We start from the raw sequence: 15,097 nt of genomic DNA on the forward strand, positions 1-15,097 counted from the left end.
CATTCTTACACGTGGCATATGGATATTTGATATATATATATATATATATATATATATATATATATATATATGAAAAAGAAAACAGTGAGAAAGTAGAGATAAGAAACAAGAAAACCAAAACTATCCTGAGGCTGAGGCAAGCAAACATATGAGGCTCCTTTGATGTGTGGCGGGAGAAAAGGAGTAGTCTCCCATGGCCTATCTCCTCCCTCTCCGTCTCCCCAATCCCAAACCCAATTTCCCCATTAGGGCTTCCTCATCTACTTCCACCACCTCCCCCTCTACGACCACCCCCACAACCACCACCACCACCACCACTGTCACCACCCAATCTCCTCCCCAGTCTCTGGAAGAAAGGTTTGGCCGGAAAGGCATCAAGTTCTCGGAATCCGGCGATGTCCCAGCTGTCGAATTGTCCGTCAGGAATGGTAGCACTCTGCGTCTCCGCATACCTGATGGGCTAATCACATCCTACAAACCTAAGGTCCAGTGGAAGGAGGATGGATTCAAGGAGGTGGTTCACACAATTCCGGCCTCCTCCGATCCGGCCTCGCTAAAGGGTGGCATCGGATTAATTCTCAACGACGTATCGAAATTGGACACAAATGGCTCTCTTTGGTCTGCTTCAGATTGGGCTGTCAAGGATGCAGACTCAGACTCCTTTGATGCAGTACAGGTATAGTCTTGTGAGATGCTAGATTTGATCGTAAATTTAGCTTGTCTTTTGTCATAATTTGCTCTGCTCTGCCATTATTCTCAGGTTGAGTTGAGCTGCACAAATGGAGATGGCTCTCTTGACATAACATATGTTGTCTCCCTCTATCCTCTTAGCATGGCAACTGCAGTCATAGTTAAGAATGTGGGAGCAGAAGCAGTGAAGTTGACCAGTGGAATACTGAGCCATATTAAGTTCGATAGCCGGCGGGGCTCGGCAATCCAGGGTCTCAGAGGCTGCTCATATTGTGCTCACCCACCTCTCTCTTCTAGCTTTGGCATCTTATCTCCTGCTGAAGCTATGCAACCAGACCCACCTGGTTGGTTCTCATTTCTGGGTTCAGACAACAAAGAGAATAAGAAGGATTCATGGAGTGTAGAGGATGATTTGTATACCATCTTGAGGGGCAAGACTAGTAGAGTTTATGCTGCACCTCCGTCGGAGAGATCGAAGCGCATATTTAGCACTCCGCCTTCCAAGTACACTACCATTGATCAGGTATTGATGCTCCCCTTGTTACTATAGCTCCCATCTTAGCTTTTGTATGGAAAAGTTAATAGTTGAAAAAACTAGCAAACCATCTTGCAAATTGTTGGTTTTACAGGGAAGTGGTCTCGGATATAGGGTGATAAGAATGGGTTACGACGACATATACTTAGGCAGCCCTGGTTCTTCCTTTGAAAAATTTGGGAAGGAGTACTTCATCTGCACTGGCCCTGCCTCCATGCTAGTACCTCTAGTTCTGAATCCTGGTGATGAGTGGAGAGGGGCACAGGTCATTGAACATGACAATTTGTAAAATGAAACTTACAAGGAGTTGTGTAGAGCTCTTCTTTTCCTCTTGCTCACTGTAATTGTTTTCATCACCTCCAAGAGAATTTTACTGCTTATATTCATCACAGATTCAAGGCCTCTAAACGGCTTTTCCTGTCCTCTCGCACTCTATACAGTAGATGTTTGTGTAACTGTTTCTGTTGGAAGGAGAATTGCTCTGATGTTTGTGTAACTGAACCTTCTACTCATATCTGTAATCAGTAAGCTAGAGTGGCGAGATATATAGTTTTGATGCTTGTTCAACAGAACAGACTTTTCCACAATCAGAAAGTGTACTGATTCCAGCTTTTAATTTCTCAAACACAAGCATTTTTTTTTTTTTTTTTTGCTCATCCTTTCCGTTCACTGCAAGATTTGTTTGACATCAGTTGACATGATCACTACAAAAGCCCCATGCTATCACTGCTCATGATAAGTTCTTCTCCACTGATTTACAGGGCAATCAAGCATCATACAGATATATAAATAGATTTGTTCAATTGCCTTCCCTTTTCTCTCTTCGACTCCCAATCTAACTCGCGAAGCAATTTCACACCAATTATGTATCGATCTGCTCAGTATTTTAAGATTGACACCGTGTCAAAAGACTGTAATAAACCTGCTGAAAAGAAATTGCAAGTTTGAAATATTGGCTAGTAAATCTTCCTGTCTCTTCAAAGTTAATTGATAGTAAAGAATTTAGATTGATAGTAAAGAAGAGTCGAACAATTTGGCTCCAGTTCTAATATTAATCCTGCAGAAAGTTGTCTAAATATCCAACTTGTGACCACAAAAGGATAAAGCATGTTGTCACCATTTCATTATTGTGGACCAAATAACTCGACCAGAATGAATGACAAGGTTATAGATAAGGTTACGTTGTCTCAGTTGCTCACTGCTTAGTATCCTGACTAGCTACCCAGTAAAGCAATTTGTTGCAGGAGTTGGTCATGAGCAGCAGTTCTGCCTTCTTCCCCAACTCCACTCATCTTCCTCCTAGAAACCCATGGAAGCAACTTGAGAGAACCCATCGTCATCTTTTCTGCAATTCTCAGCCTCACAAGCACGGGAGACAGCTCTCACTACAAGCTGTAGCTTCAGGCGCAACACTACCAATCAATGTGGATTACTTGGTGAGAGAATTCAGTGGTCATGGAGTCAACTTTGAAGGTATTGGAGACAATTGTGTCATCAAGATGGGATTGGAGAATGGCAGCATGGCCAGCTTGATGCTTCCAAGTGGCTTAATCACATCATACAAACCTTTCATGTGGCATGGCACCACACTCGAAGTGCTGCACACCACTGTCTCCGAGGGAGAAGATAGTGAAGCTGTTGTTATTCAAGGAGGAGTGTCCACACATCTCAAGTGTGTGAATGATGTTGGAACGCCATGGTCACCAGCAAGCTGGTTTCTTCATGATGTTAGGGGGAGCCCAGAGAAGTCCATTCAGGTAGTTAACTATCAAAAAGTTTGAAGCGCTTAAAAACTGATGACATGAAATAATCCTTTTAAAAACCATCTAGAACAGGATATCTGCTGAATGAGTAGTAATATTGTTTTTCAGTAAAACTGTACAAGCTTTTGACTTGGTTCATTATTTAAATATAGAATGACTTATTAAGGAATATTTAGCAGTCATTTTAATGAGTCATCTAGATACTTATCTTTGTTATGCCGCCTGAGACAATAGGAAAACTATCATGAGAACAATTACAAAGACCCATGAGCAAAAGGAGATTCCAAATTCCCTGAAAATATAATTTCTTCCATTTCTTCTCTTTTGTCGATTCAATCATATATCTTTCTGTATTTGATGCGTGATTTCCATCACTAGTGTGCTTTAAAGCATCTATTACTCTACTTATCTTTTGTTTTTTTTCTGACATGTACACTTGTACCTAATAATCAGCAGTGAGTGTTATATTACAGGTCGAACTTGTATCAGTTGCTCCGCAGAGCATGGTTGAAGTCAGATACTTAGTGACACTCCAACGCGACCTCCTAGCATCGGAGTTTACAATTACTAACCTCAAATCATCATCTCTCCAATTGTCAGGCTCTATTATGAACCATCTGAAAGTGAGCACACCAGATGCGACTTATGCGGTTGGACTGCAGGGCTCGAATTATCGTAGCCAGCAACCAGTGATGTCTGAGTTCAGCATTATTCCTCCAGATTACTATGAATCTCGATCTCCAACAACTAACCAGTCGTGGACTGAGAAAACACTTGAAGGGTTGTTTTTCTCTACTTGGAAAAAGAAAGGTGATATGAAAGATGAAACATCTGGAGATGGATCAGAGGGAGAAGAAGATGATGATTATTCACAAATGACAGAGAAACTGTGTCGGATTTATACAAGCGCACCTAGGGAATTCACAGTCATTGATCGGGTGGGTAATGAACTTAGTGAATCTAGATACGTTTGCTCTCAAGAATCATTTTGCAGCGCTGTCTATCAACTAGAGAGACTTTCATATGTTCCTTTCACTTAGTAAACAGTAAAAAAACTGCCTATTCCACATCTATAAACTTTGAGAGGTCACAAACATAGTGCCAACTCTAATAACTTCTGATGGGTGCAGCATCTCCTCAGAACCAACTTCATCCGGATGAGAGAATTAAGAATTTGCATCACTGCATGTTAATTTTGGTTGTGTACATGTTTCTTTACTTGAATACCTAATGGATTCTTGTGATGCAGGGAAGAAGGAACTCGGTTGATATAGGGAGGAGCGGTTTTGATGAGCTTTATATTCTTAGCCCAGGATCAAATCATGATTGGTATGGAAAGTATGCATTTATCTGCATAGGTCCTACGATGCTTAAGCCAGTGTTCTTGGGTCCTGGAGGTGTATGGAAAGGAGCACAGTACTTGCATAACCCAAATCTCTAGAACATGTCCCAAAAGTAGTGTTCAGTTGCTTAACGCGGATCAATAGTTTTGCAAACTGAAACCGAACAGAAAACAAGTTGCTGTGTAGTAGATGAGAATCTAAAGTTACAAGCCCCCCTTTGTATTTCTGCAGATAACATATGAATTTTAGCTCCATCATTTAACAAATCAGAGTTCCTGTATGTTCTTCCATTTTCCTTCATTTGCAACAGCAAGAACGGTATATTCGTCAATCTCTAAAACATACTCATGAACATATAGAGAAACTTTTTGAGAAACAAAAGCTATGAGGAAGGATTACTAGCTTTGGACACCAGGATCTGGAAATAATACTAATCCCCTCTTCTAGCTTTGGACACCAGGATCTGGAAATAAGACTAATCCCCTCTTCCACTTGGTTTGCATAACGATCGGTATCTGCTGACGACTTGAGCAGAACTCGGCACCGCAGACACGAAGTTAGCCGACTTTAATTACAAAAGTCGGTCTCAAGCGCCTCAAAGTTGCCGAGTTGCTTTTGGTTAACTCAACGCAGGTCTTCGTTCTTTTCACTTGACTCTTTCCCTTGAAGGCTTCAGCCATCTCCAAATGCATGCACTGCTATTCTTTTAGTGATATCTAAAGTCCTGGGCTTCGACTCGTGGTGGGGAAATGGGAAATGGGAAATGGGAAATGGGTAGATTTGGATTCTTCTTCGTAGTTCCTTAATGACCCTTCTCCGACCACTTCGTTCGTCCAACCTTACTTACACTTTGTCATTTAGAACAACCATCAAATTCCAACCATGTCCTATCATGAACACCCAGGCGAAGAACAGTAACGTGTTGAATTGGCCCAACCCACGCTTCTGCTCTGTTCTACCTCGAAATGATGACTTCCATGTTGAAGGATATAACTTCGGCATTGCCGACCAGATGTTTGATAGAAGTATTGAGAGAAATATGATACTAAAAAACTCTCATATCTCTTGGGCATTCCGTTCACATATTTCATGTATTGTTCGTGCCATTAGCAGCACATGCTCGGATGATATGAAGCGTGGAATTCATGCAAGTGCAATCAAAAGAGGCATCGATTTGGTTGTTCCTATTGCCACTGTTCTTATAGGCTTCTATTCTTCTCTAAATGAGTTGGAAAGCTCTCGGCGTCTGTTTCATGAGGTGTCCACAAAAGATTTGATTTTGTGGAGTGCAATGGTTTCAGCATGCAGTAAGAATGAACAATATTTAGAGGCTATTGTCACCTTTGGTAAGATGCAGCATTCTGGTTTTAGCCCTAATGCTGTTAGCCTCCTGAGTGTGCTTCCAGCTTGTGCTAATATTGGCGCTCTTCAATATGGTAAGCAAATCCATGGCTTTGCAATAAGAAGGGCATTTCATACCCAAACAGGGATACAAAACTCAATCTTGGATATGTATGGAAAGTGTGGTAAGCTGGATGCTGCAACTACAATATATCATGGAATCAAAGAGAAGAATGCTATCTCGTGGAAGACAATGATTTTTGGTTGCATAGAGAATGGGAAGCTAAGAGAAGCAATTGCAATGTTCTACCACATGAGAGCTTCTCATGTTGAGCCTGAGAAAGTTACACTTGGGAGTGTAATAAACATATGCTCAGAAGTCAAAGACTTGGTCTCTGGATTAGAATTGCATTGCTATTCCATAAAAGTTGGGGTATCTGATTCTTCTTATATTGCTACGACGCTGCTCAGGATGTATTCAGAATTTAAGAAAGTTGAGGAGGCAAAGGCATTGTTCAATCAGATGCATGACAAAGATCACGTTGCATGGAGTGCTATGATCTCGGTTTATTCCCAGTCCGGGCATCCTTCCCTTGCATTTGAGATGTTTAAACAGATGCAGTCATCAAAGATGGAAGCTAATGAGATAACATTCGTTAGTTTGCTGAGAGCTTGCTCTTCGATAGAAGCACAAGATCTAGGACGAAGCATACATGCCCGTATTACGAGGTTAGCACATAGTCATAACGTATTTGTGGCATCAGCTTTGATTGATTTCTACTGCAAGATTGGGAAGCTTAGGCAAGGTGAGGCCTTATTCGACAGGCTTGAGAAGAGAGATCTTGTTTCTTGGGGTTCTATGATCAATGGGTACGGAATAAATGGGTATGGTGAAGCTGCAATCGCGACCTTTGATGACATGTTAAAGCATGGACTGATGCCTAATGGGGTACTTTTCCTCTCCCTTCTCTCAACATGTAGCCACTGTGGTCTAGTGAATGAAGGATGGCAGTGGTTCTACTCTATGGAAGACAAGTTTGGTATAAGTCCAACTCTACCACATTACACCTGCATGGTGAATTTGCTTGGACGCCAAGGGAGACTGGATGAAGCTTTAGGATTTGTGAAGTCAATGCCGATTAAACCTGATGTTACTGTTTGGGGTGCTTTATTGGGCTGGTGTACAGCAACACATGGTGATGTCAAGGTCGCTCAGATTGCAGCTGAACAACTTATTCGATTGGATCCCAATAATACTACCTCCTATCTTACACTGTCTAACTTATACTCCAAACTGGGCATGTGGGAAGATTCTGTCAGAATAAGAGAGACTGTAGAGGAGAGGGGTCTGATGAAAACAGCAGGATATAGTATACTTTAAAATGTAGATCTATCGGAAAACCCTTTTTTTTTATTACTTTTGGAAGAAAATAAAATATATATATATATATATATGTAGTTAATTTAGTAAGATGTTGTTATAGTTACATTTTTGTGATGCTTACTATCACAAGTCAGGATGGCCGAGTGGTCTAAGGCGCCAGACTCAAGTTCTGGTCCTCGTGAGAGGGCGTGGGTTCAAATCCCACTTCTGACAGATTAATTATATATGTTTTTAATTTTTTTTTCTTCAGCGAAAATAACTGTTGTTGCTTTGGAACAAGTAGTAAGAAAATGATTTTATATAAAAGTAGGTAAAATTCGCAATTATGATATTATTATTCGTTAGGTTGGTGTAGCCCTGCTAGTACACGTGGGAATAATGATTGCATAGCTAGGTTGCATTATGAATTGGTAGGTCACCTAATGCAAAACTTTTAGGCCTAAAATATATCTTACAAGTAATTCCTCCCTCTTGTATTAACATCAGAACTTATCAAGTAACATATAAGAAATCCATCCAATGAATTCCTTCTGACAACAAATCAATTGCTACTCATGACTCCACAGCAATGCATCGAAGGACTCTATTTCCATTTTGCGGTGATTTAAGAGTATTCCGAATAGCAAAATAGTAATCTCAAATGCATTTATATATCAAATACTTCAACTAGAAATAAGGACGATCGAGATGTTAGAAAACAGTACATAGGTTTTAACCAGATTTGAGAAACAATAAAATTACCGGATCGTATCCTCATAAAGAAGGATAAAGATCACTTCTTTCTAGGAATTAAGACGATTGGCTTGGAAGTCGCAGCAAACGATACTAACGAAAAAAGTTTAATCACGTAACTGCTGTTGTGAACCTATGCTGCTTTACACTTGATTCTCTCAGAAATACTGAATGAACATGAACTCTGACAGAACAGCTGTAATACAACTCTGTCAGTCATCAGATTACATAAGATGAGAACTTCTGGGCAAAAGAGTGAATTGTCGTTTACCACATCACTTTTCATTGAAATTTCTGCACAATTTATTCACAATCAGAAATTACAATCACCATTCACACACAAGGGAGATACATGAACTCCCAAAGGCACCACAATGCCCTCTAAATGAAAGATCAATCATGAGAATAGATATGAAAATCACACAAGTTGGATAAGGAGTCTACACCTTGTAGTCTAGAGCATTTCATTTTCAGAAACATCATATCTTTTCAATCTTTTCTGCCTTTATAACAGGATTCTCTTTGGCTATAACCTCACGACCAGCAGTCCTATAATCAAAAGAGCACTTATGAACCTCGGAGTAACGATGAACCGCACAATATGTGCCCCCACATCGACATATGAAGCCAGTAAGCCCGACCCTTTTGCGGCACAGGAAACAACGGTTAGCTGCTTGCTTGTTGCTACAATCTTCAGCCTCCTCGATATTAGCAGTGATGATATGTTTTAAATCTTTGCTATCAAAGTCTTCCAGAGTAGGATCAATGGGAACTGAGGATGATGCAACAGTAGGCATCTCTTCCACTAGAGGAGAGGCAGAAGTGGCTATAGCCTGTTGTTTCATGATAAAGTCTCTGTAGCATTTAGAGCAGAGATTGTTGGTGACTGCACTTCCAAAGAACCCACAATTGTTAGCACAAAGGATTGGAGCTTCAGGCGTACGGCATTCAGTCTCATCAATTTCCTTCCAGCTTTCCTGAGCCATTTTTCACCAACAACAGACCAAAACAATAGCTGAGGTTGGCTTATCCTTCAAATGGCTAGATGATTATAACCAATTCATTCTTCTTGGAGATCACATCAATGAGAATCAATCCATTTCCAATGCAAATCCTACCAAACGAATTAACATTTTCATAACTTATATTAAGTAAATAATCTGAAGATTCATATAAACTTGATACCAATATGGGAAGAAAAATGATGTTCTGATTTACGCAGAAATTAAGTTAGCAATTGCACCTTCTAGATTGGCTAGCTAAAAGAATACACACGAATTTGTTGAATATAATATGACTGTTCATGTAATAATCACAAATATAAAGCAAGACCACTCTTAGAATTATAGATTTTGAACCAAAAATAAGATTACTTCCATCTCCCAAATAAACACCATTCAAAGTAGAATCTAATTCCAAAATTTTCACAATGAATTATGAAGATGAATTAATTTCTGAACCGAGATTGGTAAAGCCTGGCCACAACAAAAAAAAAAAAAGGGCATCACTATTTCGTCTATGTTGCAGTTTATGTAGAAAAAACAAACATTGGAATAGAATTATTTGAAAATACAAACATATAAGCGCAGAATTGAGTCCAAATTTCGAACTTTTCCTATTATATATGATAATTTGGATAACGTTTGGCCAATAACACCTTGAAGGGCTCTATTTTGAGGAATTCATATGTAATTGGAGAAACCCATCTCAATGGAAAAATCGAAATCGAAAACCTTGTCAATTTTTAATAACCAACAGACTAATAAAAGTTCCAAGCACGTGTAGAGAAGGAACGACAAGAACAATACGAAAATAAAATTTTGGGGTCGAAGATTGAACAGATGATGGGAAAAGGACTGACCTCGTTCTCCTTGGGAGATGATTAATGGGAAGAGAATTTTCTCGTTCGGGTTAGGGTTCTTTAGGAGCTGGGGGGTTCCCCTAATTCCGATTCTTAAGGAAAGTGGTGGGTGACTTTTGGAGTTTGGGCTCCTATAGTGCCCGTACTGCCCGTAACACTTATCTAGGCTGCCCGAGTACCTAATAATTGGAACAACCACCAAAGTGACCGGAAACTTTCAGACCCACAGAAGAAAATTAAAAAAGAAAAGGATGAAAGCATACTGTTCGATTAAATGTATTTGTATATCCATATAAAAATTAATAACCAAAGGTGAATAAATTTATGTGAATGGGAATAGCTGATGTTTCACTCCTATATATTGTATTCTGAATTTGAATAAATTTCATATTTCTCCTGATTTTGCAAAATCAAATATGAAACCATACCCATTAATCCAATACAATGGAGACTGGGCACGGCCTATCCCAGAACTTGGCCCAGTAGCCCAATATAACCAATCCTGGTAAGTGTAAGAAAGCTATCAAAATAATTGTAGAGGTCCTCGCGATCAATAATAGACTCAATTACGCAGGGTCTGGGACAGACAAAACAATTTTGCAAGAGACAAAAGAGTCCCAGATCAATTCTTTTCAAACAGACAAACAAACAAGCAAAAGTAGAGTAATACTCTGATACCGCTGATACACCACAAATGACCACTGGCCACTGACCATTCCCACTTGGTTGGTAGGAATAACAGTAAATCAAACATTGCCACCATTACACCGAATAATTTGGGCATTAACCCACTCGCCGGCATCACTCGCCAGGAACCCCACCAGTGGCGCGATGTCCTCCGGCATCCCCAACCTCTCCAGCGGTATCTCCCCGATGCAACCCTCCACGTCTTCCTCCGACTTCCCGTTGTAAAACATCGGCGTCGCCGTCGGACCCGGCGCCACCCCGTTCGCCGTTATCCCTGTCCCCCGCAGCTCCCTCGCCAGTATCTTCGTCATCACCTCCACCGCCCCCTTGCTCCCAGCGTACGCCCCGTACCCCGGACGCAGCGACCCGACCCCGCTCGACGAGAACGTTATTATGCGGCCTCCGCCGCCGCGAACCAGGCGGTTTGCCGCCTCACGGCAGCAGAGAAACGTGCCCTTCGCGTTGGTCGCGAACATGTGATCGAAGCTCTCCTCGGTCGTCTCGGCGATCGACGGGTGCCCGTAGTCGAGGACGGCGGCGGTCGTGACCAGGATGTGGAGGTCGGGGCCGAAGGCCGCTGCGGCGGCGTCGAAGAGGGACTTGACTTGGGCAGCCTTGGACACGTCGGACTCCACCGCGACGGCGCGTGGGGTCGTAGGGTGCTTTGCGTTGATGGTGGAGACGAGCTTTTGGGCCGGGGCGGCGTCTCCGATGTAGCCGATGACGACTCTGGCGCCGAGCGAGGCGAGGTGGGTGGAGATCGCTGAGCCGATGCCACCGGCGCCGCCGGTCACGATGGCGACGCGGTCTTTGAGAGGTAAGTAGCCGTGCTTCTCCGCCAACCCGCCCTTTGTTACTACTGCGGCCATTGGTGTTGTTACGAGCTGTATGATTGTTGTTTGTGGAAATGCTAAGGTGAGGTTGTAGAAGTGCTTATATTAGCCAGCAAGGTTGGGTAGTGGTGGTGTACTATTTTACTGAATACAATTATACAAAGCCATTCAAACCTCTCTCTCTCTCTCTTTAATTTTTTAAATCTCTATCACAATCACGAGGCCAAAATTATGGGCTATAAAAAAAATCCCACAGGCTTATATATATATTTTTAATCATTTTTCCTCGATGGATATTTTTGTCCTATGCTTAATTATCTTCTCAACTATTACCGTTTCAAAAGAAAAATTACATATATAAACCCTTAACTATTAAAATTTTGACTAACTAATTAGATAGGATAAAAAATATCTTTATTTATTTTCTCTTCTCCTCTTATTAGAAGTGTATTTTGAAAAAAAATATATTTTTGAAGAAGATTGATTTAAAATTTGACATTTGAAATAATTATTATAAAGATGAAAGTGAAAGGATTTGAATTCAATTTTGTCTATTCATTTTAGTCAAATTTAAAGATTATTATATAAAAATATCTGACAAAATATTGACAGATACATTTTTGACAAGTAGTTGGGAGACCAAATTCTTATACAATAAAGAGTATAATAAAGATGTCTACGATTCATAAATTATTGAATTAAATCGTGCAACTATGAATAGGGATGTCATATTCCCTTTCATTGGATATATTTTTATTACACAATTTATGTTTGGGGTTACACTGTCGTTATTTGCAGCCTGAAGAAGATGTAGACCTTGATGTGACACAAAGATCAGCCTAAAACCCAACTAGTAGGTCAATGTTAGGTAGGCATACTTACTTTCTTCGTGTTAGTGACTTAGTATTCCCTTGTTATACTAATACTAATGGGACGACATATTAAGTAAGTGACTTTGTGGCGTATCCTAGGCCTTTCCTCGTGGCATCTTTAGGCATGCAACGTTAATTAAACTGACTCTCCTTAATTTCTGTGCCCATAATATTAAGATCTAATTAAACATAGTACTCACTGACTTCCATGAACAAAATAATGAATTTTATTAAGATTGCCAGTTTGCTACTACTGGTGGCAAATAGTGCAACGTTACGTCGCTCGAATATATTTATTCCCACGGCGGAGAAATTAATAGTCCATATTCTACGGTGGTATACAGTAGGTAAAAGAGAGAGCACGGGGCCCTAGATCTACTAGGTCTGATTGTCTCTCGTTTCCTCCATCCCCCTCCCTAGCTTGCAGTTCTTTTTTCTTTCTTTTTTCTTCTCCCTAGCCTAAGCAGCTAGGAAAGGGAAGGGGAAAGGGAAGGGGAAGGGGAAGGGGAAAGGGAAGGGGAAGGGGAAGGTTTTTCCTCCCTTCCTCAACAAGTCTTTCTTCTTAATTCTGTTTTAGATTTCTTCCTCTTCTATTGCTTTCATCTTTCCCTTTCTCTTCTTTTCTTTCTTCCCCATATGCCGAGAGTCTCAACCACGTCGCATCTCCCTGCACCGCTCTACTACAGCCGCCTCCATGTGTTGTCGTCCTACCTCCCTATATTGTCGTCTTCCTTTGCCGCTCCGTCGTAATCACTCCCCTTGTTAGCCAGCCTCCCACCGTTGCTTTGCAATCACCTTCTCTTTGTGCTCTTGCCCATAGTTATTAAAATCGGATTGAGTATTGACCTAGTCAAAGGTTGGGTCACTGAGCTATTTGTTTTCTAAAAATATTTAGATAATTTACTTACAGTTCCACCTAATTATATATAAAAAAAAAAATCTACAAAGTAGTATAATTATATGTATAAGTCCCAAAAGTAGATACCCTCGTTATTATTTTTCAAATTAAGTCGTTCAATAGAAAAAGAAAAAAAATATATTATTAACTCAGAGAAATACTTAAAAACTTATCCCAAAATTTACTCGAAAAGGTATTCACCAAAAAAATAAGAATTTTAAAATGTACACATACAAAACTATGTATTTTATATACATGTAAATATAAACTTAGAGGGACATATAAGTAAATAAGTGCCTTTTTAAGTGTATATGTTAGAAAAACTAATTTGATAAATGAATATATTATAAACTAAATATTCTTAAAATTTTACAACTAGTAGTAGTATATTGAATAGAATTACTAAATATTAAAGATAATAGGGTAATTTTGTAAAAATAATTGGCATGGTCTGTTCACTGAAAAATAGTCGAGTTGCATGAATCATTTATTTAATTGCTGGTTTTGTCAGTTTTTACTGAGTTGATTACTTATCCAGTTTAATAATAAAATCGAGCCAGTTTGTGATCGGTTCACCGATCCAATCATTCGGTCTGACTTGGTTCTGATAACTATGCTCTCATCTCCTCGCATCGCTTTATTGTAGCTACCTCTTTGTGCCGTATGATTCCCGATGCCACTTTGTAACGATTCCTTGCATCGCTCTATTATAGCCGTCTTCCTTCACATCCATCCTACACCACCGACTCCTTGTCATTATCACTTTCCTATACCCCATGTTTCCCTATGCCACTCTACTACCTCATCATCGCCTCCTTTACCTCTCCATCTCCTTGCTCCATTTCATTGCCCCTTAGTAATTGATTTTTGGTGGTGGTGGTAGTGGTGGTGGTGGAATGTCTTTGTCTTTACCGGTATCTTCTTGTTACTACTGATTGATGTTCTTTGGTTTTGGCTACTATAGTAGCCTCATCCTCTTTTCCTTTCCTTGCATGATTATATTTTGTTGCCGTCGCCTTGGTTAATCATAGACTCTATATTTTGTAGGAGTTTTGATCTTTTTCTTAGTATTTAGCCTTGCTTCAAGATTTAGGTTTTAGGTCTTTTTTTTTTTTTTTTTTGCCTTGGTCGATGAGCTCATCGTTAGAACTCTAACACTGTGATTTCATGCTCTTATATTTTTTGAAGATTTCATGACTCTATATCTCAAACTGTTGGTTTGATGGAATTTAATCTTGTAGATTAACTCGAGGCCTTCAACTCTTATGAATTTTTTAAGACTTTGCTTCACTTTTGATTTTTCTTATGCGTCATCAGGCTTGATACTCTGTATTATTTGTAGTGTTTTATTATAGGCCAAGTATACATGAGACTTATGCTAAAAAACGGTAGTTATATTCTTTGTATCTTTTTATTTGTCTACCTGTATTAACTAAGGGCATTTAAAGAAAAAGAAAAAGAAAAATTGGCGGAGAAACTTATTACTACGGTACATAGAGTAGAGTGAGATATTTTTTCCGACAAGTGCAAAGATGCACGTGGATGGATGGATGGATGGATGGTCACAAAGCTACAACGTGTGGGATGCATGATCGCAATTTTGGTAGGAGAAAGAGATTTGACTTTATCTGATTCTTTATAAGTAGTTTGATGTAAACAAATCTACTGCTAGACTACCCTAACGGATAAGGTCAGATTAGGCCCAGATTAAGGAGAATGTGGGATATGGCTCATGGTTTGGTCCGTGGGAGAGTCATATGGAAACAGGAGACGTCGTGGCCCAAAGTAAGCCTATTGGGCTACTTCATATATATATCTGGACTGGATTTGGGCCTAATCAACAGTTAATGGCAATGGTTAAGCACGGACGCCCTCCAATTGAGCCCAAATGAAGGGCATCGGTTTCTTCCCTCCATGATTAATAATATATATAATACCCCACTTAATTTTGGTGCTTGTGGTTTCATATCAAATGCTCACGAGACATGAGGGGGCCAAAATCCAATGGCGAGGCAACAAAAGTCAACCGGAAAATAATCGGAATAGAAGGCTAGAAGCCATAATAAGGTGATGAGGACACGGTGCTAGGAATGAGAAAAGTGAGAGGCAGAGCACCTACAGCTGTATTCGAATTCAATTATGGGTTAAGACAAGAAAG

The 15,097-nt window shown here is 40.1% G+C and overlaps 5 protein-coding genes and 1 non-coding gene across 6 annotated transcripts; 4 read left to right on the forward strand and 2 right to left on the reverse strand.

The window, feature by feature from the left end:
* The first annotated feature begins 98 nt into the window (after positions 1–98).
* On the forward strand, positions 99–1,721 carry LOC140777820 (photosynthetic NDH subunit of subcomplex B 2, chloroplastic). The gene is made up of 3 exons (XM_073122202.1): positions 99–676; positions 761–1,213; positions 1,320–1,721. Exons 1-3 carry the CDS (start codon positions 194–196, stop codon positions 1,512–1,514), a joined length of 1,131 nt encoding a protein of 376 aa, XP_072978303.1. The 5' UTR covers positions 99–193; the 3' UTR covers positions 1,515–1,721.
* A 685-nt stretch (positions 1,722–2,406) lies between these two features.
* Positions 2,407–4,597, forward strand: LOC140777819 (protein NDH-DEPENDENT CYCLIC ELECTRON FLOW 5). The gene is made up of 3 exons (XM_073122201.1): positions 2,407–2,982; positions 3,462–3,926; positions 4,238–4,597. Exons 1-3 carry the CDS (start codon positions 2,479–2,481, stop codon positions 4,427–4,429), a joined length of 1,161 nt encoding a protein of 386 aa, XP_072978302.1. The 5' UTR covers positions 2,407–2,478; the 3' UTR covers positions 4,430–4,597.
* A 626-nt stretch (positions 4,598–5,223) lies between these two features.
* Positions 5,224–7,053, forward strand: LOC140778141 (pentatricopeptide repeat-containing protein At1g11290, chloroplastic-like). The gene has a single exon (XM_073122709.1). The coding sequence runs from the start codon at positions 5,224–5,226 to the stop codon at positions 7,051–7,053; it is 1,830 nt and encodes a 609-aa protein (XP_072978810.1).
* Positions 7,054–7,185: 132 nt separating this feature from the next.
* Positions 7,186–7,269, forward strand: TRNAL-CAA (transfer RNA leucine (anticodon CAA)). Its single transcript has one exon. It is a non-coding gene; the product is annotated as a tRNA-Leu (tRNA).
* Positions 7,270–7,879: 610 nt separating this feature from the next.
* LOC140778616 (zinc finger A20 and AN1 domain-containing stress-associated protein 9-like) lies at positions 7,880–9,808 on the reverse strand. Its single transcript, XM_073123417.1, has 2 exons — positions 9,650–9,808; positions 7,880–8,902 (listed from the first exon to the last, which is right to left on the reverse strand). Exon 2 carries the CDS (start codon positions 8,772–8,774, stop codon positions 8,268–8,270), a length of 507 nt encoding a protein of 168 aa, XP_072979518.1. The 5' UTR covers positions 8,775–8,902; positions 9,650–9,808; the 3' UTR covers positions 7,880–8,267.
* Positions 9,809–10,174: 366 nt separating this feature from the next.
* LOC140778615 (NADPH-dependent aldehyde reductase-like protein, chloroplastic) lies at positions 10,175–11,341 on the reverse strand. The gene has a single exon (XM_073123416.1). It carries the CDS (start codon positions 11,203–11,205, stop codon positions 10,396–10,398), a length of 810 nt encoding a protein of 269 aa, XP_072979517.1. The 5' UTR covers positions 11,206–11,341; the 3' UTR covers positions 10,175–10,395.
* Positions 11,342–15,097: the final 3,756 nt, after the last annotated feature.

The sequence above is a fragment of the Typha angustifolia genome, chromosome 15 (assembly GCF_048772165.1).
Source record: "Typha angustifolia cultivar Huaian chromosome 15, ASM4877216v1, whole genome shotgun sequence".
Taxonomy (NCBI): domain Eukaryota; kingdom Viridiplantae; phylum Streptophyta; class Magnoliopsida; order Poales; family Typhaceae; genus Typha; species Typha angustifolia.